The 27279-nt window shown below is 36.4% G+C and overlaps 1 protein-coding gene across 1 annotated transcript in view; it reads left to right on the top strand.

Moving 5' to 3' along the window:
- LOC149082556 (glutamate receptor ionotropic, NMDA 2B-like) overlaps nucleotides 1-27279 on the top strand; it is a 226025-nt gene that overhangs the window by 177972 nt on the left and 20774 nt on the right. Inside the window, exons 9-13 of the mRNA XM_089235799.1 lie at nucleotides 321-507; nucleotides 14551-14676; nucleotides 14830-15050; nucleotides 17348-17508; nucleotides 23398-23579. Coding sequence (XP_089091925.1) covers nucleotides 321-507; nucleotides 14551-14676; nucleotides 14830-15050; nucleotides 17348-17508; nucleotides 23398-23579 — 877 coding nt within the window. The remainder of the gene's footprint in view (nucleotides 1-320; nucleotides 508-14550; nucleotides 14677-14829; nucleotides 15051-17347; nucleotides 17509-23397; nucleotides 23580-27279) is intronic.

Below are 27279 nucleotides of genomic sequence, written 5' to 3'. Positions count from 1 at the left end.
TGTAGTCAATTGGAGGTTGTAACTAGATTTTCCGTTTTTAGCACAACAACATCTAGTTAGTCGTGGTTTTATTTTATATTCATTTTATTTTTTGAGTTGCCAATCTGTTTAACTTACCTGATAGAAGTTGCAATGGTGTTTTTAAAATATCGGTTCATTATGAAATCAAAAATGTGAAAATTTCATGATTTAGTCCATTCAAAGTTAAATGCATGAAAAATTCCATAAAGAATCATGTGAAGTCGATGCTTTTATTATTTTATGATGTTTTGTTGCCTCTGCACTAAGTTTTGAGTACTCTGATATCATGCTTTCAACAGCCTAACGGGAGTTGGAATGGCTTGATAGCTGAAGTTTTGGGACATCGAGCAGACTTAGTTGTGACATCAATAAAGATTAATTCAGAACGACAAACAGCAGCAGATTTCACCGTTCCTTTCCTTGAAACTGGAATCGCTATCGTAGTTGCCAAAAGAACTGGAATCATTTCTCCAAAAGCTTTTTTAGGTGAGTACATTGACCATGTATTTTATAATTACCCTTTTTACATGCCTATTTTCAAAAGAATATATAAATCGTATAATCTAGTTTTAATGTTTCACCTATAAAATGAAATATGTTTTGTACATTTTTAAGTATTTTTGCTTGACTTTATCAATTACGGGATATTTCAGGAAGGACTTTCCAATTTTGAAATGTCATAACGGGGAAACAGTGATAAACAGAAAAATGAAATAAGTAGTTCGTTGAATGGACAGGCCTCGAATTTAACATAGTGCATTAAATTATTAACTACTTTGGTTAATAGATGACACCACAGCTTCCGTGAAATGTCTTTTAAACGGTGGGAGATATTTTCTTTCGCAAACATGGGTCAAATCAGATCACGTTGGAGTCGGAATGACTTTACTACCACAACTAAACCATACACGCACCTCGCCCACATTCCTCTGTGGAACTTCTAACGAATTGGTACATGCTGCGCGTGTTGTGAACCTAACGTGAAGTTCGTTACTGTGTAATTTTTGTTGCAGTGCTGCCATCTATTTTTCGAACTATGAGTGATATGCAATTATTGAAGATTTTTAACATTATAGGCATGTGTGTTGCTTTCTGTCGAGAGACTTTTTAACGGGGAGATTGGCCCTCATTCACGCCTCGAAGATGGAAACCGCAGAAAACCAAAGTCAGCAGTCTACCACTGTTGTAAATGCCTCTACTGGAGTGAAGGCATATGCCTTACAAATGAACTGTCCAAGCTCATACAGCGTTTGAGTACTTTAGTGTAAACAAAACCTTCAAATGACCTCACAGCAATAAGTAGTGAAATAGACGAGTTTGGCACCATCTATAAGTTGAAATTTTAATTAGTTTCGTGAACCAATTTTTGCAAACATTCCCCGTTGGACCGCTCATCAAACGTACCACTTTTTCCATCTTTTTAACAATCGCTATTTCTAAGTTATGTCATTTCAAAGTTAGGGGGACTCCTTTCTGAAAGCCTTCCAAGTCCTACCCCGCATATAATGGAAACAACACTCCATATATGTACACCCCCATCCAAGCATCTTTATCCATGTTTAACTCCGAATATTCACATGTTCTTATTTCTCCGAGATTTCTTTTACTACCACTACACCGTACTCTCACCTCATAAACATTCCTCTGGGAACGCCTTGGGAAAACATTAAATTCTCCCCGCCAAGTCGCCATTTAATATTTATTCGATAGTGAAAAACTGGAAACAACAAGAATAAAATGTCTTTATGCACAGTATTACGTTCCCAGTTCGAGCAATGCAATATACACACACACCCCTGTTCCACTTAGTGCTGACTCATACTGTCAGTAATTACGAACAACTGTGATTTCAAGCATGAACCTACAACTGAACCAATACCATTGTCAATTGCGTCGCGACAGCTGGGTGCGAAATCTCATACCGAAATCCTGCGTCAATATAATTGACATTAAATGGCATAAACGTGCCCCCAGACATCAAGCAAGGGCCAGTAGCACAATCGATGGCCACATTTCCCATACACAAAGGTATATCAGCAGCAAATTTCAATGCATATTACGACTAATACTACTACTGCTTAACCTTGCATGAACCTCGCACACATTTTTCTGGGCAATTTCGAACACATCGTTTGAAGGCAGGAACTTGTTAACGTGTTATAAGTGTTTATATGCATTTCCCTAACGTATTTACGTTTTTAGAGTTATTTTTGTTTCGGACTATACCACTTTACCGCCCACCAACTCCAGTCATACATCGGCATATAATAATTTCCAACTAGTGGAGTTGGGTGGGAAATGAAGGCGCCATCTATTGGTGGTCACCCCAGGCTGAATAGGTAAAGTGTTTTTTCTGATGTGCTTTTGGCTGGATTCGAACCAATGGACCTTGACCTTCATAGTTTAAGACAAGAATCGTACTTATAGTGGTGCTGCCATCAGATTCCCGTATTTTGTGAAAATTATAAAACATTAATGAAAATGGCCTATAGAAAGAAAAGAATCTTCTTCTCTCTCTCTCTCTCCGCTGTTTATACAAAGAGCAAAAGACTGGATAACAAGAGGAGATGAAAATGAAGTTCGGAAAGAAACTTCAGATGTCTCTGTGAAAAATCGAACTATCAACCCCTTTCGCAGTCCGGGCGAGTGCTCCACCATTAAAGACTGATATTTAAAGGGAATTGACGTTTTCTTTACTTGGAAGCATGGGTTCTCAACCTTCTTCTGTCGTGACCCAAAACCAACAGCATGATCAACTTTGCGACCCATCGGCTATTTATAATTTAAAACTTCTTCTTAAATATATTTCTGATTATATAACAAAATGTTAACTTTTCGAACCTAGTGAAACCCAGTCCATGATTTCTTCACAGATGGGCCAACAGGTCCTGAACTCAAGGACCTGAGAGGCCAAACAAGGGGGGGGGGGGCGGCTATGTTATTGAAAGTCTTCAATAAACCTCAAAAATCATTTCTTTCATAAATTCTGAACTTTCTCATTTCTGGGATTATTTCTTTTTTTTTCAGTCATCTTTCATTAATTTTGGAATTATTTTTCATTAATTCTTGTGTTATAGTTCATTAACCATTAACACTGGAATTATTTTTCATCGATTCTAGAATTATTTTTGATCAATTGCGGAATTATTTTTCTCTATATATATATATATATATATATAATTTCGAATTATTTTTCTCTAATTTTGAATTATTTTTATTAATATTAGAAATATTTTCATTAATTCTGAAATTATTTTCCATTAATTTGGAAATAAGCATTTTTCCTGGATTATTAGTGGGTTCTCTTACGCTATCTCAGAAGCCCCTACGATTCAAGTTTGGGCCACAAACAATAGGTTAAGAACCCTTGACTTGAAGCATAAATAAATTTTCTTTCCGAACTTTGCTCGTCTTTCGTATTTTGTATGAAAATGACAAATACCAGTGTTTTTCATGTTACGTAAGAATAGGGTTGAAGGTCTACGGGCTCCTTGCGATACCTTTTCAAAAAGAAGACCGGATCGCATTCGTGTCTAATAAATTATGACTGACAGTTTGATCATCACCAGCAGAAATCTGGGGTCAAGATCGAGTGAGAGGAAACAACCTGTAGAAGACGAGCCTATAAGTCAAGTTTGCTCAACATTTCGGATAGTGCGTGATGTTTTATTGGTTTGGAAACTTATTACGGGTCTCTTAAATGACCTTTAAATGTGTCGCGGGTGACTTACGAGATCTGAAAATGTGCCTTTAGCTACTCAAGTGATCTGAAAATGTACCGCGGGCGTGCCGTGAGACTCCGTGGGTAATGTGCCTGTTTAACCGAACAGTACTTCTATGAACAATGATTAAATTCATTTTTACGAAATTATTTTTGAAGTCCCGGGCCATACATAAGGTAACTCAGAGAACTATATTTGCAACACCGGTACCGTGAGTTCATTGTTTCAATCGCTGGACACAGGTTCGCATCTCCATTTTGAGGATTAAACACTGGCATTGACGAATATCTAGCCGAGCTGAAAGCTCTTTTTATTTTTGCAATAACAAGCCCAGATATATTTCTAAAGCTGACTTTTCAGTGGAACGCATTTCTCTGTCTCCCCTTATTTTGCTTCTGATGAAAATCCGAAGAAAGCCCACTTCATAGAAAAAAAGATATGACGTTATATACAGAGTTCAGCGTTTTCTGCTCTGCCGATCAAAGGATCAATAGTTTTGGCTGGTAGCTCCCGGGGTAAAGATGAACTTCCAGCCACATTGCTTTTCTAAAATTTTCACCATCTAAAGATATCACATGACTGATCTCTCTTTCTTACGCAAGCATTCATTTTTTGGAATTTTCAAGACATTTTTGCATTTTTGATACTCAAAAAATGCATTAAAAACAAAAAAATGTCTGCAAATCTTTATTTTTTTTTTCCAAAATTTCATTTTTTTTTTATTTTTCTAATTTTTATTTTTTTTAGAGAAATAACTCACTTCGTTCAAGTTTTTTCAGCCAAGATGATAATGAAAGGAATATTAATCTTCACATACAATTTTTTTCCGCATTTTTAATGCTAAATTTTACGTTATAAATCACACTTTTCCCGAGCCACTTTCTTAAGAACCCGAGGTATTTCGGAATTACCGAAGTAAGCAAAAGAGTTAGACGAGATATCCGCTGAATGGATTAACTCCCTGAGGTTACAGTGAAAGAAGACAAACACCACATCTGTGCCTGCAGTGTCTGAATGCTAGAGAAAACCCGAACTCAGTCATCTTCGGTGCGTAAAACCTTCTGAAGTGTGATTCCACAAAAAATCGTGTAATCACACTTCAAAAGGTATTATTTTATTCGTACGTACATACATTATATATTAACCGACCGTCAACTCTCTTTTCAAAGCTATGTTTATCTTACTTCAAAGAGCACGTTGTATATCTAGATTCTACACGGAGGCAGAAGAAAAAAAAAAATAGAAGGTGAGATTAGGTAAAACGAAAAAAATCAAGAGCATGATTTTTGTTTTTATATATTTTGTGCATGATTTTGAAGGTAAAGAAGTCAGAATAAGTGAAGGAGCGTCAAAGAAAAAAGTGTTCATGGAAACGTCCCCTTGTTCCGGCAGCGAGAGCAAGTGCTTTTCCTGGATAAATGTTGTTTACCTAAAGCAGATCACAGAAGCAAACACTTTTTCCTGCCTCTTGGAAAAACACTTTCAGACGAAAATAGAGGTCTATCCAGAAATCCATCGATCAGCAACACGCTTCCCGCGCCATACACACCGCGTTGCGCGAGATCATTCCATAAGATAAAGTCCTGCGAGCAACATCCAATCCTTTTTCACCGTCCATACAAGAAAACGAGTTAAGGATACAAGGCTCGTTGTAATTTCCTTTTATGTTTTCCCCATTTTTTTTTTTTGTTTAGGGGAAAGCTATTTTCCTTGATTGCTTATGGCGAAATACAAAAGGGAGAGGAAAGAGAGAGAGAGTCTATTTTTCCTCTGTTTAGAAATAATAACCAATCCATTGCAATATACTCTTCGGATGTGTCTATTCATTTGTATCAACCATTCTATCTGGTAATTTGTTGTTGGATTGATTTGCTGATGGCTCTCTCTCTCTATCTCTAACTTCTGACGACGATGGCGTTTTACGATGACGTTTGGCACTACTATTTGATCCTTCGTTTCTATTTTCTCTCACTTGATAAGCTTTAGTGTATATATAGATATTTATTTAACTGAAATAATGACTCCATTATATTTGTGGTTCTTTTGTTGACTGCATAGCGTTGATTGGGGAGTATAAGCGATAATAAAAGCACAAATGGTGAAGATACGATGCCTGGGGAGAAAAAACTTCATATTTCAATGCATTGTTCAAATTGTTCGTCTTATCATTAATTCTTTCACCTCAACGCTCGTTTCTAGAATAATTTGCATTACTGTTTCCCCAGGATTCATACTAAATCTAGGAAGCAAAGAATGGCTTCTCGTATTCAGAAATGTGTGACTACGTAATATTTAGCTTACTTATCTAGTGTTTTGTGTGAAGATATCGCTGCCATCTCTAATTATGAGTGAGATGTAGTGATTGAATATTTGTACCCCATCTGTTCTTTATGTCTGTCTGCAGGCTCTCGATTGGACTTACATTGGGCCTATGTTAGGGAAATCGGTGAATGAGAGATAGACGGCTCTATCTCACCCTATATATCAAGGAAATAGATATTTTCTCGGTATTATGCCAAGGCGAACTCGGATAAAGCTTCCTCACCTCGGCAACATGACCTGAAAATATTTGGTTCCGTGAACGTCTGCTCTCCCTTTATCGTGGTCGAAAACGTGATCACTCGACAAATTTTTCTAAAAAAAAAAACGCTTTTATATATACATATATAATTTGTGTATCATTTGATCATTTTTGTCGCACCACGATCATTTTCTGCACACGAGGGCTAATTACACTGGGGCCGACAATTTATTGCCGATTCCAAACGGCAGGCTTGTTTTTTATATTCGTCTAGAGGTTGGTGCGCTAACCTGTCGATGGGGGACTCCCTACGGTAGCAGTTTTTTCTGCGGTGATGTCGCCGTTTCTGTTGCATCCCTATGTCAGGAAAGTTTTCTGACAAGGACGAAGCGGGTATCGAACTCGCGACACCTCTAAACATCCTTTGGTACTATTAGGCGAGTATCTTATCGACCTGGGCTACCGCGCCCAATTTATGTATCCATACGTAACTCATCAATTCTATTTATTGTGAGAAATTTTCAGAAAATCATATTTTCCAGGAAATTGCCAGAATTCCGACCACGATGATGGTTGTCCAAAATATCGTTTCTAACGTTTCTACAACATTAGAATTTAATCTGGGATTTTCTCTTACGGAGCAAATTTTCAAGCGTTTCCTGTTTTTGAAAAATTTTCGAGTAAAAACTGTTTTTGAGCAAATTTTTGGATTTTTCTTACCGTTATGTGGGAACACAAAAGATATTAATACAAGATGTACTTAGAACTTGCTATATGTAGAGATGGTGATTTCTTTTTGGAAAGAAAAATTCCTCTCTCCCTCCCCGGATTCAAGTTCCCATGGAGACAGAGATGGATTTTCCTATGCAACAAAATCAGCATCGCTACATATAGCCAGTTTTTTCTCGTATATCTTGTATTAAATGTATAAATCTTGTATTAATTTTATCTTGCATTAAAAAAAATTATGTGTGTGTGCGGAGAGGACATCTTTCTCTACAGAAGATGTTCACTGATTTTGATGAAACAAAACCAAAATTTTAAGGAAACATTGTTCGTGTGACCAGTCACCTTTTTACCCACCATTAGGTTGCTGTTACCGAAATTCCAGTCTTTTCGAACCAGTCGGGCCTGGATGGTAAAATCAATGTATTTCCAGCGTTGCCACCCTGGAACACTCTATCATTTTTAACCCTTCAAGATTTAAATGAAACCCATCTCGTAGGTTGGAGGACATTAAAATGGAATCACCGGTTTTTGCAGATTTTTAATTAAAAAAATTTAAATTTTTTAAACTAATCATGGAATTAATTTGAATTTTTGTTTGTTTATAATGTAACGTCTTGTCTATGATACATGTAGTATCACGTGCGTTACCTAATTTTTTTGGTGAGATTGGTTTTTTTTTCCCCTCTACCACGGCCCAAAAATCGGATTTACAACTCTTAGCAGCAACTTAGCCTCGTTGCTGTGACAAAAACTACTAAATTTCAGCTCAAAGGGACTTAAACACGCTCTTTACAGTAATAATTATTCAGGCCGTTTTAGCTCAAGGACCTAAAATCATGCTCTTTACAATAATGTATTGGATCCCCACGTATTAAGCAGCAAACGTTCATCACACACAATAAAATATGATAAATGAAAATAATATAATAATAAGCCAAGTTCTCCTCTTTAACAAACACGCAGAAATCAGGAAATAATATAATGGGTAAAAAAACTATAAGAGACACGCAGTTGGCCGCCGCGTGTGAAGTCCGGGCCCAAAGTACAGAGTACGATACTCGACAATGAGGGGTTAGAGAAAATGCCCATGCATTAAAAGTGATTGTTCAGCAATCAGTCTTAGAACATACGCTGCTGACACGCTGTATCTTAGCTCAGCTGGACAGAAACAGGTGATATTTGTAATACTTCCTCAGAAGAGACCTGTATAGTTATATTACAACTTACTTGCTTACTAAGGGTAAGGGGCCGTTCAAGTATTACGTAAGCAAATGTTTAGCCATTTTTGCCCACTTCCCCCTTCCCCCCGTCAGCAAAAGTAAGCAAAACTCTGACCCCCTTCCCCCCTTGTCAGCAAAATTTCGTCATAAGCTCTGCCCCTTTGAATCCTAATGCATATTGGTGGGATCAGAGACGTACACGGGATGGGAGGGGGCTATAAGGAACTCGTGCCCCCTTCCCCTCAACGATCAAAAAAATTTTTTTTGATGAAAAAAAATATTTTTTAATTGAAATTTCGGAAGAAAATACCTTTATATGCTATTATAATCAATTTCTGTTAATTTCAATGTTATTTGAAGGTGCTAAAAACTCAAAATTTATCTTTAATAAATTCATTGCGACCCACCCTCTAAGCCATATAATGATAAATCGCATAAAGGCACTTAGCGCGCGAACCAAATATGGCCCTGGGGGTTATCTGATGCGGCCTGCCCTCCTCAAACCTGATTTTGTGAAAATGATCGCTTCAGTGCCCCGTGGTACAATTCCAGAACATTTAAGCGGCCCGTGGCACATTTTCAGATCACTTAAATGACCCGGGACACAGTTCCAGAACACTTAAGCGATCCGTGACATATTTAGAGATCCCTTGAGTGACATGGGACGTAGTTTTAGAGCACTTATGTGGCCCTCAGTGCAGTTCTACAATCACTCAAGTTACCCGCGGTACATTCTCAGATTATTTAAGTGGCATATAATTACGTATTACTTGAGTGATGCGTGGCACAGTTCTAGAGCACTTGGATCCGCGAAAAATTTAGAGATCTCTCTCACTAAAGTGGCTCTGTAGGGCACTTATCAATAGTGGGGAGGGGGGGGGGGAGATGTTGCTTCAAGTGGCCACAAACTATCGAAAGGTTTTTCTCGTTTTTGGCTCACCGAGTAAGATGTCATTAAGAATATTTCATATTCTCATAAAGGGTGGTTGATGACGTAAGCATTATCCAACCCCCCCCCTTGTCATCAAAATTCAGCAAGTCGGAAATCCGCTCCCCCCCCCCCCATCGATGATGACGTAATACTTGAACGGCCCCTAACCGAAAAAGCGACCCAGTCGATTAGTATAATGTACCGCAACTTTCTATCTCATCAATTTATTATATTTCATTTCTGTGAGTGCTTGGATGTACAAATCTTCAAAAAGATGCATAATACGTGTATCGTAGTGGAAGCCGGCTTTAGGTGGAAGCCGAACAAAATCGTTCCCTTGCTGGTTATAAAATTCATCAGTGACCATAAATATCACGTACGGTAATTATTTATTGATCGCTATGACAGGCCGTGAGTTTTAATGATGAAAGATTGTGTCGTTCGAATGAGTATTTATGGATATCGCGTAAACTCCACGTATTTTGAGAATTCATAGACAGCAATAATAATGACACGTGTCTAGAGTATATAGAAAAATATAAGTTTTCAGATTTCAAATATTTTTTGCGATAACTGGACGAAAAAAAATGACGTCATCAAGATTAAAGTATGATTCAGCAGTTCCGGAACTTTATGATTCGCTTTTGAGAATATTCGCTTTCCTATGGCTGAACTCTTTCGGATTTTTCATTTATTTACTAATTTTATGGATTTACAGTCGGCCCTTGATATTCGCGGATCTCATATTCGTGATGTTTTTCTCAATTTTCTAGAAATCATCTTTGCAGTGCGACTTCTCGTATCGGAACAAAATATAAATTGTACTGATAAATGAACATTTCACATGAACACCCTACCAGAGATTTTTCCAGTATTTCTGGAAATATTTCTAAAAGACTGTTATTTAAAAGTTTTCGAACGTGAAAAGCGTGAAGGAAAAATTTGAAATACTGAGAATAGAGTTAGTTTTATTGCTGCGGTTCCACGTTATTACGGCATCAATGAATCTAAAGAGTTAGATCATTGATGATATTAAATATTAAGACAAAACCTTTGATTTCGATCAGCCGTATCTTTAGCTACACATGCTACTTACTATATATAGTGTTATTACTTAATTCCACTTGTAGCATTTTACTGTGCAAACCGTTGATTCTACAAACACACTTTGAATTAGATCCAAATAAGGTGTAGAACTTAGCAATGTCATTCTGTTGCAAGGGGTTGTATTGTATTAAAATACAAGACTATTCGTATATAACGACACCGTCCTTAAATGCGACACCAGTCCTTAGCGACACCGGCCGCTGTGGTGGTCGAGTGGTTATAGTGACGGACTCGCGATGCGAGGATCCGGGTTCGAACCCTACAATGGTTGTCGGCTGAAGTTCGTTTCCTGTGGTTCCCAACTTCAAGGCGCAAATGCGAGCCGATCTCCCCGTTAAAAAGTATCGCCACAGAGAGCAACAGTCCTACAACGATAAATCATTCAATCATAACACTTCACTCATAGTTTGAAAAACTGGTGGCAGATGGCAGCACTACGCATAACAAGCATTACAGAGAAACACAACAAAACTTCACGTCAGGTTTCACTACACGTACACGCACATTCCCGCATGTACCGATTCGTTGGGGGTTCCGCGGGCGGGCGGGAGGGAGGGGGGGTGCATGTGTGGTGTAGCAGTAGTAGGTAGGGCCTCCAAAAAGTGGCTCGCGGATCCACGATGTTCTTAAGTCAGCCACCTCGTTGGGCAATTTGCCTGTCGTGGCGTTGTATTTGTATTTGTAAATGCCCAATTAGTAAAGTTGTTGAACTGTCTCTCTTGAGGCCAAAAAATAAAAAAATCCACGTTTCGAAGCGCAATGTTCACTGATGTATTTGATTTCCAAAAGAACAGCAAATACTAACGGACAACGTTTCTTACCCTTATTTATGGTATTCTTTCCCAAATATTCTCCTCCGATTTTTGAATTATAATATCTCTGCGAATATTGCGCTTAGGAGCGCGGAAGTTTTTTTGCATCTGAAAGCTACACGTTATCTGGATAATTCATCCAATCGGAAGTATGTCTCCAGGATCAACGGTACTCCAGTAAAATGCAGTTGGGGGGAATTAAGTAATCACCCTGAATTCACACGTTTCTTCCGTAAAATGTACTATGTCTCTGCGGTTGCTTTAAAATAAATAAATAAATATGGTATACAATATATATCTTGCATACCACAATCGTAATTTTTAAATCTGTAAATTCATGAATACTGAAGGGAAAGAGTTAGATTTCCAAAAAATCGGTGTTTCAATCGGGGAATCAGAAGGCATCTAAGCAGTAAAAGCATATTATTCAAGTTCTTTGGATACTGGATAACGTTCGTGAATAAAATAGCATAGGTGTCCTTTATGCTTCTCCTATCCCAACATGTAGCATTCAGCTACTTGATCAGGGGTTATTGATTTATATAAATTAAATGCATAATGTTAATATTTCAGGTCATTTGGTGTCATTCGCGGATGATACGGTCATTATTTTTTCTGCTGACACAACTGAAGATTTGATAAAAAAAATTTAGAAGAAAACATTTACACCATAAATAAAAGAATTAAAAGCCTTCGACTACGGCTTAACGCAAGTAAAACTAAATAGATGTATTTTAATTTAATGAATCTAAATACACAGACAACTGAAATTAAATTTCATGAATGCAGTGATTTTCATCCTGATACTATTTGTAATTGTGCTTATATATAGAAAGAGTAATAAATTATAGATGCCTTGGATTAGTAATCTCGTCCAACTTGAAATGGAAAGAGATCACACTAATTATTAATAAACATTAATTGTAAGTTTGATGTTTAAACTAAAATCTATTATTTTGTACAGCAGTTTGAGAGGAGTGTTCTACATGCATGGGTATTTCCACATATAAATTATATGGATTAACTGTCTGGCGAAGAACATACAAAATTCAATTCTATGTATAAATCATTTATATGTTGCGACAAAATATTCCGCCCATAAATAATATTTTCTCGCAAGGATATGTATCACTAATTCATTTTTAACGTACGTCAACTTTATTTATATAAAGTATTGCTGTTCACATGAATAAAAATACTGACTGGTATCCCATCAGAGCAATTACACAAAGTACTATACGAACAGAGAATCTATATCGTATACCGTTACCAAGAAAATCATTGATCATTTTTGTCCCACCACGGTCATTTTCTGCACACGAGGGCGAATTAGACCACAAGACTTACAATTTATTGCCGATTCCGAACGGCAGGCTTGTTTTTATACTCATCGAGAGGATGGTGCGCTAACCCCTCGATTGGGGAACTCCCTGCTGTAACAATTTTTTCTGTGGCCATGTCGCCGTTTCTATTTTACCCCTGTGTCAGGAAAGTTTTCTGACGAAGACGAACTGGGTATCGAACTCGCGACACCTCTAAACATCCTTTGGTACTTCTGTCGAGTATTTCATCGACCTGGGCTACGGCACCCAAATTTTGTCTAATAAATAAACAAATTATGGTTTCTGTTATTCACGTATTTTCCGTATTCGCAGTGACCCCCGCCCCCCCACGGCCCCTCGAATACCGAGGAACGACTGCATTATATTTTCGTACAGCTGCCACGGACTCAACCCCCCCCCCCACTCTAGGTTGGAAACTACTGGCGTGATGTAGTTCATGAAAGTCAATGGAAGATTATTTTTAATATGGCCGACACGTTATTATTTTCTGTCTTTATCTCTAGAAAGCAAATTTTCATATTTTTCTATTTCACTACTAAATATTTTATTCTTCAAAACTATTGATTTTCATATTGAAAAAAGAAGGAAAGAATCATATGAGATGTGTCTTGGCAGATAATGAGCTGTTGGAAAAATTCAAAAAAATGTCCCGTATAAATAGAAATTTCCATGGAATTATTGATGCGTTCAAATAATAGTCTCTCTGATTCGGTTCGAATGATGAATATTCCATAACAACCATTATTAGAGAAAATAATATATGGCTTCATTTTTCAATAATAACCATGCAACTGAGAATAACGCAATGCCAACGAATTATGATTAACGAAACGGGAACGAAAGAATGGAGTGAGAGAAAATAATGATGAAATTAAATGATCAAAATAAATATCTTAATTTAGAAGAGAAGAAATAATTATATACAGTATTCACTAGTCAAATAATATATTTAATTACTATCTGTGTTCAGCAGAGGGGAACAAACATTATAATCACTGATGATATCAAATCATAAAAATTGAGGATTATAAAAAAATTTCAGATTATGTAAGACGGGTTTTTAACCTTTATTCAACTGCGATCCAAAATCAACAACAAGACTAGCTTTGCGACTCATTTTGTTTGTGACTCGAGACTCTCTGTTTTTCGAGATCAGTGAAACCAGTGACTCAAATAAGTGCATTTATAACAGGACTGTAAGTGGATTTGTGTGTGACTCATCTCGTAAGCCTCTGTGAATCAAGTTTGGATCGTGACCCATGGCTCAAAAATCCCTGGATGTAAGTAGATTTTTACGACCCATCTCGGAAACCACTGCAAATCAAGTTTAGATGACGACCCATAGCTCAAGAATCCGTGGCTGCGAGTAGATTTATACGGCCCATCTTGTAAGCACCCTGAGAATGAAGTTTAACTTGTGAACCTTAGTTGAAGAATCCTTCTATATAAGTGGATTTGTACGATCCATCTCAGAAGTCGGAAGCCCCTGCGAATCAAGCTTAGATAGGGACTCATAGTTCAAGAATACCTAGATATGTAAGTGGGTACGAATCAAGTTTGGGTCGAACCTCTAGCTAGAAGGTGACTTGTACGATACATTCCGTATGCGAATCAAATTTGGCTCAAGATTCCCTGATTGTAAGTAGATTTATACGACCCATCTCATAAGCCCCTGCGAATCAAGCTTAGGTCGGGACACGTAGCTCAAAACCCATGAAAGTAAGTGTATTTTTAAGATCCCCATTTTGAGAACTCTCCTGTGGATCGCGTCTGACTCGTGATCCATGAGCTCAAGAGCCATGGCTGTTGTTAAAATTTGAACGACCCATCACGGAAGTCCTTGTGACCCAAGTCCGGGTCTTGACCCCAGAGGTTAAGAAACCCTGATGTAAGACAATGTTATATTGATGTAAGACAATGTTATAATGATGTAAGACAATGTTATATTGATGTAAGACAATGTTATATTGATGTAAGACAATGTTATATTGATGTAAGACAATGTTATATTGATGTAAGACAATGTTATATTGATGTAAGACAAAAATTGGATTCAACGGCACGCCATATAATTCCATATAAAACAATTATTTGTCTATTTTTGCAATACGTATTACAAGATGGCGTTTTGTTGTTTTCCGCAGAACCATTTGATACCATATCGTGGGTCATGATCTTACTCATCTGCATTCAAGCGGCTGCCGTAGCTATATTTTTATTCGAATGGCTGAGTCCGTATGGATACGACATGAAAATGCATCCGCCCAGAGGTAAATAATCCCTTTTATTAGATTATTTTAAAATATTTCTCAGGGAATGAAAAGTTAATTAAATTATTGTGAGTAGATTTATGTATTATATTTCAGCTTTTCTACTTCAGAACTGACATTTATCGGGTTTTTTTTTTTGGTGTCATAATACAGATCACAAGTTTTCTTTGTTCCGAACTTATTGGCTCGTTTGGGCGATACTTTTCGGTGCAGCCGTGAACGTTGATTGTCCACGTGGATATACGGCTAGATTCATGTCAAGCGTATGGTCGATGTTCGCCGTTGTCTTCCTTGCCATATACACTGCCAATTTGGCAGCTTTCATGATAACGAGAGAAGAATACTACGATCTTCAAGGAATCGAAGATAAAAGGGTGAGAAAAAATATATGATCCTTAGCTTTCCAAATGACAATATCACCACTTGACCTAAAAATTATTTTGAAAAATATATTTTTTGACCAGTTTCTTGGTAGCTTTTGGCAACAGATTGAGAGAAATGATGATTAATTTAATTTCATTCAACCATTCACATTCTATCGCCGTAGGGGTAATTTATTATTATTATTACAGTAAAACCCCCTCTTAACGGACACCCCCCCCCTTAGATGCTGTCATCCCTCTTTTACGGCCAAATAATAATTTCCCCGAGAATAATGGAAAAACGCTTTTCAAACTCCTGAGATTAATGGTCAGCCCTCTTTTACGTACGAATTCTTTTGTCCCACCGGTGTCCGCAAAAGATATTTTTTTATTGTACTTACTATTATTATAAACGGATACAGAACTCTCTAACGGGGGCGAATGTCCATTACCGCCCCAACTCCTATGCGAAAATAATCTGATTTCTCCAACGACGGGGGGGGGGGATACTCTAATCACCCCCAGCTTTCTGTGTTCGCCTCTACTTCTAACGTATATATCTATAATGTTGAATGTCGGCCTGCTTTTTGTGGAGAGCCATTTTAAATGGAAGACCACGACCAGATCAACCTTGGGAGACCGGTTCCCACACATTTGCACCTCGAAGATGGAAAACAGTGGAAAACCAACTTTAGCCGACCACCACTGTTCCGTCAAACGGAGTTCGAACCGGGATCCTCCATGATCCTCCTTGATGAAATTCCAAAATGATGCCCACAATAGCGAAAAGTAGTTTACTGTCAATTTGCCTCCTTTTTTATTTTTTGGTGGAGCACAACTGTGCATTTATGAGCTTGGATTCTGGCATCTATCGATCGAATCGGAATTGCGAAACTGCCAATGAATTAATTCTATTTTGAATGCGAAAATTGTAGATCTCACTGTAGCAGGATTTTTGAGGTACGGTTCATGAAAAACGCATAAATCGGTTCTGAAATTTCTGTCACGTGCACAGCATGCTTGTCCTCACAATTTCCAATGAAAATTTGGTTCATGAATTCATTTACTAGACCGACCAAAATTTTAATAATAAAAAAAAAATGTTTTTGATCAACCCTGTATGATAAAAAACCTCAAATATTTGTCAATTTCACAAAATATTGTACTGACTTTGTGCAATACTTGTGTATATTCTCGTGAGAATAGCGCGTATATTCACTAAGTATAAATGTTTTCTATAAAAATACCAATTTTCATCTCAGGATGAGCTTATAACATGCGGAGTTTCCAAACAATTTTTCTGAAGTTCACAGAAAAATTGGACACATGAGACACCCTCTTTCATTGAATAATAAATCGTGACATAATAAATTCATACACAAGATGTCTCACGTGTAGTGTCAATATTTCTATTAATTTCATAAAAAATTGTTGGAAACTCCGCGTCTTATTAGCTCAAAACATGAGACGAAAATTGGAATTTTTTTTTAATCAAATACATTTATATTACACAAAGTTAGTACAATATTTTTTGTGAAAGTTACAAATCATTTGCGGCATTCATTCTATCATACAGGTTTGATAAAAAACCTGTTTTTTGTTATTAAATTATTATTAAATTATTTGTTGTGTGTGTGTGTGGTCCACTAATTCATGATTAAATTTTCACGGGAAATTGTGAGTACATGCGTGGGGTTCACCTGACAGAAATTTCAGATTTATTCCAGAAATTCGAGAAAATGTCTAAACACCAAAACGGACACAGACTTTTGGAAACAGCGTGTGTCCAACTCCTACTGACCAAGGAGTAAAAGTCACAGAACATGTGTAATGTCAAGTAACAAAATTCTAAACGTTTTACTTCGACGTGTTAAAATTTGATCTTTTCGCAATATCTTCAAAAAATAACTTGAGATTTTTGAGGCCCTCGGGGCGCTAGGCTGAAGTCTGTTTAAACCTATAAGGAAATCTGGCTCTGGTTGTACGATAATTACTTGTGATCACACTTTATTTCTTCCTTCTTATTCTTTTCAATCCAAAAAAAAAATGAAGTAAATATTTTCTTCCTTCATAGTTATAAATTGAGCATCACAAGAAAGGGAATTAAAACCCATTTTTCGACACGAATAAGAAGAGACTTACATTGTCTGGGAAAAGAGTTTAATTTACTTACAAAATTAAATTTCGTACGAATCTGTGGAACGTTTTGTATCTATAAACCTTGAAAATCAAAGTATTTTTTTCATAAATTTTATTGCGGTTTCAACTCAATTTAGATATTTATGTATTTTTTTTATCGGCATTTACAGCTGCAGAATCCTCAAATTACGGATCCTCCGTTCAGATATGGCACAATACCTCATGGAAATACAGAAGCGGTGCTCAAAATCAACAAGAACAGAATGTACAAATACATGAAAAAATTCAACAGGTCATCCGTTAAGGAAGGGATAACCGCCGTCAAAAGGAAGTGAGTTTTTACATTATTTTATTCGAATTTTGGCTTTTCTCCCTCATCCTTCTTCACAATACAATTCCTAAATTCAGGCTGGAATTACATTATAAAAGTTTGATAGTATATCTTTTACAAAACTTGAAAAGAAACAACCAATAAGCCTACTGGTTACACGTAACCGATACGCTTACTGCTTGCACGTAAAATTTGTATAGTGTAACCGCGCCCTCACTCTGACAGGGCGGGAAAAGATTCATCTAAGCATTAATAATTATATTGCGATTGTAGTTGTATACATAAAAAGACAAATATATTTTGTTTTTGTATATTGAAGCAGGAATTTAATGAAATTCAGGAACAATTCAAAATGATCATAGCTTTTAGAGAGAAACGAGTGCGATGTCACTCTCCGCTGTTCATACGAACTACGAAAGCCTGGATAACCAAGCGGAGATCGAGATGTATATAGTTCGGAAAAAAAATTCACATTCCCCTGTGGGAAAACGAACCACCGATCTTTCACTGTCTGGGCGAGTGTTCTAACCATTAAACTACGGAGGACAGACGTTTTCTTTCCTTAGAGCATATGTATGAATGCTGAACGGGACTGTGCATGGGCAGCCTCCTAACTCAGCTAATAGCTCTTACAACGTTAGCCCGTCCCCCCACTAACAAAAATTCTCTATATCCTCTGTAAAAGCAAATACAGTATCAGGACTAAAATGACCTAACGTGCACTTCAGGTACAACTCGCACACAGATGATTACTGAATTATTTTCCTTGTATATAAAAGAAAATTTTAAAAGCTGAACGATTAACTTATAAGAACACTCATAACTTAGTCTAAAAAATGTGGGCATATCTGAAACTCACATATGAAGACATAGAGGGCGCTTTACTTATACTATTTTTAAACCTCTTTCTGATGGCGAGCTAATATTAAGTCCAAACACCAGTTTAATAAATTCAAACAATGCTCTGTGTTTTCTTTCGTCTCTCTTCTCCATCGTAATGCTTTATAGCAGTGATTCTCAACGTGGGCGTTAACACCCCCTTGGGGGCGATGGAATGTTCCAAGGGGGCGTCCTGGATCCTATGGGTTAGATTGCGCTGGGGGGCGATGAAAGAAAAACATTTATGAAGAAGGGGGCGATGGGACAAAAAAGGTTGGAAACTATGCTTTATAGTAACCTTATTAATACGGAAGTTACTCTTCCTTCCCCTTCTTTCTTTTCTATGCTCCAGTTAAGGATTAATTTTTCCCCCCACACATATAATGCATCAATACATGTAAGAGCGAAATAGAACACGCAGGGTGACCGTGGAAAGACAGCTAAAGGAAAACTCTTCTGTACCTTATCCATTATACTTTTTCGCCACTTCATATTTTTTTTATTTCCGCCTTCTTTATTTTTCTAACGTGTGGTTAAAATAGCAAAAGATTACCAGATCCATCATCAATTCACCAAATAGAGGTAATCCAAATTACTTGCCAAACGCTTGTACGTGAAGTGGTTAATATGCCTTGGAAACGTCTTCTGGTATTTAACTCCTTCACCCGTGAAGATGATCTTCGAAAAACATGCTGTTTGGTTCTATGCAGGGGCAGCTACTGAAGAGGGCGAAAAAGCACGCATGTCCCAAAAAAAAAAAAAATTCACCATTTTTTTGAATGAATTGAATTACCAATTGAATTACTGTCAATCAAACGATTGCGAATTAATAACAATAAATGAAATATTTTCAAAAGCGCTAATTGAAAAAAAAAATGAGTCCATTAAAATTTGGGTCACATAGTAAACATATAAGTGCCGAAAAATGTCGCCTAGTCACATTAGGTAGGAAAGAAATTGTTACACAGGTTATTATATTTTCTCTGGGTACACAGAAAAAAAGCGCACCCAGAGCGATTGATGCTGTCATCTAACTTTTAAATTAGAATATTATATCAGAAAAGGAGTATAAATTTTCACAATTCGCAATTAACTTATGCGGATGGCAACTGCTGAATCCAAACGATGATTTTCAACGTTGGAAATATCAATTGGGCTCACTGCAAACATTACATACATTATGTACGCAATGTTGCGTCGACAGAGAATTAATACAGTCGAATCTCGTTTTAACGAACTCCAAGAGACCGGAGAAATCACTTCCTTACAACGAAATTTCGTTATAAAGTAATCCCAGGTTTTTGAATTGTTCCCATGTAAACTTATCTGCGGGGATTAGAGCATTGTTCGTTAAAATGAGATTCGACTGTATATTCATACGTTATAAATTAAATGAAACTAAAAAAACTCTGACCCTTTCTTTCTTTTTGTTTCTTTCAAACCGAGCTCAACTCAAATCAAATCTATCGCCATCTATGGGCAATTAACACTATCTAGTGAGTTGTGTCGGAAGTGTAACAGTGTGTGTAATTAACAGTCTGATGGCGTATCTAGTGTTGCGTCTGATTTTTCAGTGTTGTCATCTGCATTTCAGAAGTGAGGTGAGTGGGGTATAGTGATTGAATTACACTTGTACCGTTTGTTGCTCTCTGTGGCGAGACTTTTTGATGGGGAGGTCAGCTTGCATTCGCGCCTCGAAGTTGAAAAATCACAGAAAACCACAACTTCAGCTAACCACCACTGTGACGGCGGTAAGGTTCGAATCCGGGACCTTGCGATGCGAGTCCGTAACTATTCCGTCACACTTAATAACGCCTTATTATGGTTGAATGTCTCGCGCTCACCACGGGAAGATTTAAAAACTACTTACGAAGCTATCAACCGTTCTTCTCCATGTCCATGTCTCCGACGGCACTATTAATCCACCAAACGATAAACTATACATCCAAGACAAATTTTTCCGCGAATTGTTCTTGCACGTTACTATTGCGCAACAACTCATATTTATTTATCACTTATTTATACAACAATCAAAATTACCACCTGTGCGCACATCAGGTCCTTAAACAAGTTCCCCTCTACCACAGTGTTTCTTAACCTTTTTCAGCTCATGCCCCCCACCTATGAATCACATTTTTTTCTCGTGGCCCCCCTGTCCTATCCAGGGCCCCCTCTACCCTCATCCAAGAGGGAGATACTGTCTATTTTTTTATTATGAATGAAATTTTAATAAATTAGATGAATCTCTGGAACCTTGACTAGGCACGGATTCCAAATGATGGATTATCATCTCTCCCAGGAGTCAAACTATATTGTAAAAAACGATCTGTGTAAAATATGGGACGATTCAACGAACATGCTCAATAAATCGACCCTCCCAACATATCAACCGTTGCTCTGACGACCCTCCATTTTTAGCTGGGAGTAACAGCTTATATATGCAAATTATAGTTCCAGATCCCATGTAGTGCAGTCCCCCTCCCTCCGTTATAGACATGAAGACCCGGGTCATGCCCACTCAGACCCAAGGGTTTAGATACCCGCTTCTAAACGAACCGTGTGATGGTTCGTTAGTTTATGGACGGATCTGATGAATTGTGAAAGTAGTAATATTTTTCAACCATGTTTCACTTTTAAAGCTTTTCTCACAGCTCTCTATGATTCCTTTCACCACGCGTCGTGGATCACCTTTCTTCTGATTTTCTACCGTGCCCCCCCCCCCCTAGAATATCCCAGGACCGCAAGGGGGCCATACGGCCCTAGGTTGAGAACCACTGCTCTAGCATATGCAAGCTTCAGTAGTAGACATACATTCTTTTGCAATTTAAAAAAAAATGCCTCAACGAACAATACTGTCAGTCAAAGTCTCGTAAGAGTTCAGATTCTTGCTTTGTATAATCCCTGAAATTTATAAATTTTATTTTTAAAAATATATGTGTTCGTATTAAATATTTATCAAAGGAAAGCTCTTGGATACAAAATCTACAAATAGAAATACGATTTGTTTTCGCTTCCATTACTAAGAAATTTTCTCCACTTGTATCAAAGCGAATAAAAATTTATTGGAATTAATCTTCCCCCGAAGCTAAAAGACGCGAAACAAATCTAACAAATTTGTTTCGCAACAAGATTATTAATTCATCGAGTTCAAAAGGATGCCGTTCCCTTGAAATTCACGTTTTGCTTCAATATCTTAGACACACAACAAGAATAATTTCATCATAAACAACGTTAAAACTTTAATTTATTTTTCCTCACTTACGTTATACTTATGAAAATATCTAATAATTAATTTAGTAATTCAATTGATGTCTTAAATTTTTTGCTCCCTCATTTCGTAAGTCGATTCATTAAAGAAGAAATTATCAACATAAAATTAAATGCAAAAGTTTACATAGTAAATATTTGCATAGTATAAAAAAACAATTATGCTAATTATCCTCTTTATTAAATTTTTTTTTCTTTTAATATACAGTATGTTTTTTTTTATAATTTTCGAACACAAATGTCATATTTATGATTAAATGCTATTTCGTTTTAAAATGTTTTAATCCTAGTTAATATGGGAATATTTTTAATAAGAATTTATATTACACGTATTTATTATCATTCTAATGCTATGATTATGTATTCGTTTAAAATATTGCTCATAGAATACATATGTATTTATTCTTACTGGCTTTTAACTACTTCATGATTTCGTATTATTTTTTATATTGTTCTATATCGCTATGTAAAATTGATCGTTAATGTGAATTTGATACATCAATTTGTTATTTGATGTCCATTTTGTTTTCTAACGGAATATTGTAATTTCCGTATTTTGCGCCCTACCACGGCCGACTAATAGTTTAGTGGGATATGGCCCTACCCTATGAATCCCTAACATTTTTGAATACATAATTTTTGGAGAATTGCAGCGCTTACACCGATAAGGCAATTATGTTAGTTTTTATTTCGGAAAAAAAAATCTTCAACAAATCGTCCATATTTCTTTACAAAATCTTGAAGAAATTATAAGCGATTTTACGTACAATCATTAAGAAATTGTCTATAATTCTTCACTCAGTATTCAAAAACTTTTCTATGATTCTTCACATGATTTTTAAAAAATTGGCTATGATTCTTCACATGATTTTTAAAAAATTGGCTATGATTCTTCACATGATTTTTAAAAAATTGGCTATGATTCTTCACATGATTTTTAAAAAATTGTCTATGATTCTTCACATGATTTTTAAAAAATTGGCTATGATTCTTCACATGATTTTTAAAAAAATGCCTATGATTCTTCACATGATTTTTAAAAAATTGGCTATGATTCTTCACATGATTTTTAAAAAATTGTCTATGATTCTTCACATGATTTCTAAAAAATTGGCTATGATTCTTCACATGATTTTTAAAAAATTGGCTATGATTCTTCACATGATTTTTAAAAAAAATGTCTATGATTCTTTATGGAATCCAAGAAATCTTATTTACGATCTTTTACACAATTTTCAACGAATTGTCTACGATTCTCCGCACAAACTTCAAGAAATTGTCGACTGGTTTGTTTACACAAACTATACGAACTTTTCTACGATTCTTCACTCAGTTTTCGAGAACTACGATTACCGTACATTATCGAACATTATTTGGACATTATAATTTCAAAAATTAAATCTCATTTCAAGTATTCAAAAAAAAAAATTCTGAGTGTTTACAAGTATTTTCTAAAAAAATTTTCGATTATAAAATTTAAGGTTACAGTTTTCTAGGAGATTTTGAATTTATTCGGTGAAGGTGCACTGCGATCTCACGGAACTTATTTCAAAAAGTAGTGGGTAATGTGATTTACATAAATCTCTCAATGACTTACAATTGAGAATATAGTAGCAATATTGTTTGTTTTAGACCAGGTTTCTTGAAAATAAATTAAAATTTATTATTTAGGCAAATACTTGAGCATATTTACTCAGTCGAGCACATTGACTATTTACTCATATTTACTCTTTATTTCCACAGTGAACTGGACGCTTTTATATACGACGCGACTGTATTAGAATACCTTGCCGGTCAAGACAACGAGTGTCGCCTTCTCACTGTTGGTACTTGGTACGCAATGACTGGTTATGGTTTCGCCTTACCAAAGAAATCCAAATATCTCAGTATGTTCAATAAAGTAATGATACAATACAGAGAAAATGGTACGTTTTTTTGTTTGTTTCTTTTTTGATTGGTTTTCAGTTTATCGTTTAATTCATTGGTACCATCTTCAACGTCTATCGTACCCCCCCCCCCCCAATAAACTTTGTGAGAGGATTTTGACCCTCCTCGTATCCACCAAAAATTCATGGATGTGCAATGTAATTGTATTATGCAGATGCATGTTCCCTGTGTGGACGATCTTGAATCTCCTACACATGGGACGTTCAGCAACTGCGCCAAAGAATAATAAGCTGAGCAGAAACGCATTGAATACGAAGTCAACACATAATTATTATTTTAAAAGTTCTTGTGTTACTAAATATAGGTTTGACAGCTTACAAGACCAGCACTAATAAGAAAAGGATTGTTTGAAAAGGTGGAGAGAATTTATTCGATGGAAACATGGAAGTCACCTGCTTTAAGTTTTGAAAAGCGTTCGCATACCACTCCTAATAACATGGCGTGCCTTGGGTTGGCCACCCCGGCTGTAAACCATGAGAAGTTATCTCAGTGCAAACCGTACCTTTTTATGTTAATTGGTTGATTTGTTACTAATTTGATATATTATTATATTCTTATATTATAATTCTGGGCTTTCATATTTATTGTTGGGAGATGCGGTCTTTGCGTGACGTCATTTTGTACTCTATAGGATAATATATAGCCACTACATGTAGATCCTTATTACAGTTGCCTTAGGATAATAGAATTCAAAGAAGTCCTTAAACGAAAGAAGAGTTTCTAGAAATTAGGGTGTCTTTTCCCGATTCTTCGTAGTTCCATATTTTGTGATGGAACTCCGTAGAAACTATGGAAATTCCGCAGTAGTTAGCAGTAGTTTGGATCATAGGCGGAGATAGACTTGGAAGTCTGGGGGGGGGGGCAAGGCCATTATTGCTGGGGGGGGCACGATGATGACGATGTCAATTCATATATACACATATACATTAGATCTGCCCACTCCACGTTTGACGCTGGGGGAGGGGGCAAGTATCTCCGCCCATGGTTTGGATATAAAATACGTGTGAAAATACCAGTAATCCAAATGCAAAAGAAGACATTCCTTCAAAATAATTTTTTAACCAATCAATATATCTTATCTTCAAGAAAACGATATTATACAAGAAACAGAGGGGGAAAAATGCCAAAAAGATGACTTGGCTACTTGGCTCATATTGGCAATCACAACATTATAGAATAGATATTTACAAAAAATTCAACACAATTATAACAAATGATAATTGCAATATAATAAATGAAAAGGAGAGGGAACGGCACAAAATACTTATATATAGTTGACGGTGGCAGTTGCAATGGGAACAATATCAATGAAGAATTAATTCCTAATATAAATTTGAAATATTACATTATAAGTTTTAAGGATATTATCAACACATCATGTGAAACGATCGAAACTACAAACACTCGTATATTGAAACAACTCAACGCGAAGAGAGAGAGAGGAAAAAATATACGAAATTTTTATCCATCGGCATGAAAAGATTTTCAAGAGAAAAGAATGAACTAAACAAAATGGCTCTTGATAACATGTCTACATTCGGGAAAAACTTGAAGGAAAAAAAAAAAAATCTCTTTTCCCAATTACGTCTTATTCCGGCTTTCACGAGGAAAGGTAGAAAAGATAAAGCCCGAAACGAACGTTGAAGACGAAAGAAATGAAATTCTCCGCTAAACACTTTCCCTTCAAGGATTTTTATTTCCTTTCCCAAACTTATCAAGAGTACAGCAACGTTTTTCGGTTCCTTTCAGAGAATAGCGAACGATCGAGTACATATAGTCTTCTGTTACCCCTAAGGCCACGAGATCCAACAACTACAAAGAAATTTTTTGTTTTGTTTCATAAAGAATTCCTAAAAAGCCCTAGAGTTCGGAAAAAACGGGGTTTTTTTTCCCCTCCTATCTTATATCGTGAGAAATAGCAGATATGAGAAATATATGTGTGTGTGTGTTGGTGCACTCGGTACTTTTTCGTGTAATATCAATCGAACTGAATTCTGGAGAATGTTAAAATGTTAGTTTTGATCCTTTTCCAGAACAGAAATACTTCTTTCCTTGTTCTTTTTCCGTGTTTCTCTTTATTTTGGCTTTATGTCATGGAATAATACTTTTTCTCTCAGTACTGAACTAAAATAGATTTTTATGAACCTGCCATATTTTTTTTATCAATACACGCATTTTTGTTATTTTAAGGTGCATTATTTCGTGGTAATCGATACACGGTATGGGATATACGAGCGGGTGTTGTTTCTTTGGTTTATTACTAGAGGAGGTGTAAGATCTACAGGGTGTTTATTTTTTAACTGAGTAGTTTTTTTTTTCAAAAGTTAACTCGTCCGAAGACAGCAAAATTTTCGGGATATCTTAATGAGACCATGTGAGAGAGATTTATGCAATAAGCAATAGTTAAATTTTTGACCACCAGGTGAAAAAGTGACGCTTTTTATAGGATTCACTTCTTTCCCATGGCCCATATACTGACACGACTCAGCCCTATGTAGCGCCCGTTCTGGTGAACGTATTCCATTGAAACTTGGTGGACCATGGGGAGGGGGGAGGAAAATCCGATGAAAAAGCGCCAGATGGTCAGGAATATAACAATTTTTATTGCATAAATCTGTCTCACATGGTCTTATTAAGGTATCCTGAAAATTTGTCTGCATTCGGATGAGTATTTTTTGAGAAAAATGCTCTGAGAGTAGGTAGGTTTTCGACGAGAACTTCAATTATAAACACCCTGTATATCATCATCTAGGCAAATCTAGGCAACATTAGGCGAAGTTCTTGACCTTTCGCTGCCGCGACACAAAATCAACAACAATATCAGCTTCGCGAACCATGGGATTGTTTCTTCATCGAAATTAGTAAAACCAATGACGCAATAAGTGCATTTATAACAGGATTGTAAGTGGGTTTGTTTAACTTATCTAGGTAGCCCCCTGTGAATGAAGTTTTTCGTGACCCAAATGTTAAGTTGGGCCACGATACTATAGAAACCAATTTCTGGTAATTTAAATGATTCTTGAAGAGTGATAACTTAAAATATTTTGGGAAGAAAATGTTTCTGCCCCCCCCCCCAAAGGTCGATGCATTTGCTGCTGCGAAATTATAATTTATTACGTACTTAAAATTTTTATGATATGCAAATTGTAAAAAACAACGTAAATTTTCAATCAATCAATTTTTAATTGTTTGAGCAAAGCTCACTGCAATAAAATACGTCGGGATGGCCAACAGCTACTACTTCGACAAACACAAACTATGACATTATCGCAATTTATGCCATTAATGTAATGGGGTGGAAATGGAGGCGCTGTTTATCCATATTGGTGGTCGCCTCAAGCTCATTGGGGAAAATACCTTCCGCATATCCTCCGTCGGGTTTGAACCTGGGACCATGACAGCAACCTTCACGGTGATAGACAAGCATTTCCAGCTAGGTCAGATTACAAAAATATAAGTATCTTCCTCAATCCACAATTTCAGTTATCTTCCTACAGGGACTGCAAACAGTGAGCATCTCGTAAAAAATTAAAAAATGTTAAATTTCAACGTTGTTCAGCGTGAAAATATCTTTTGTTTAAATTTACATTGTTATTGAAGTAACGCCATCTGTATGATGCATAGGTTGGACAATCTAAAAATACGTGTTTTCACATTTCAAATTGGTTAAGATTACAA

This window comes from Pholcus phalangioides, unplaced genomic scaffold, assembly GCF_987345545.1.
Source record: "Pholcus phalangioides strain wild (caught in Gottingen) unplaced genomic scaffold, Ppha-v1.0 ptg000009l_1, whole genome shotgun sequence".
In the NCBI taxonomy this organism is placed as follows: Eukaryota; Metazoa; Arthropoda; class Arachnida; order Araneae; family Pholcidae; genus Pholcus; species Pholcus phalangioides.
The sequence above is the reverse complement of the archived record's forward strand: the minus strand, read 5'-3'. Positions and strand labels throughout refer to the sequence as shown.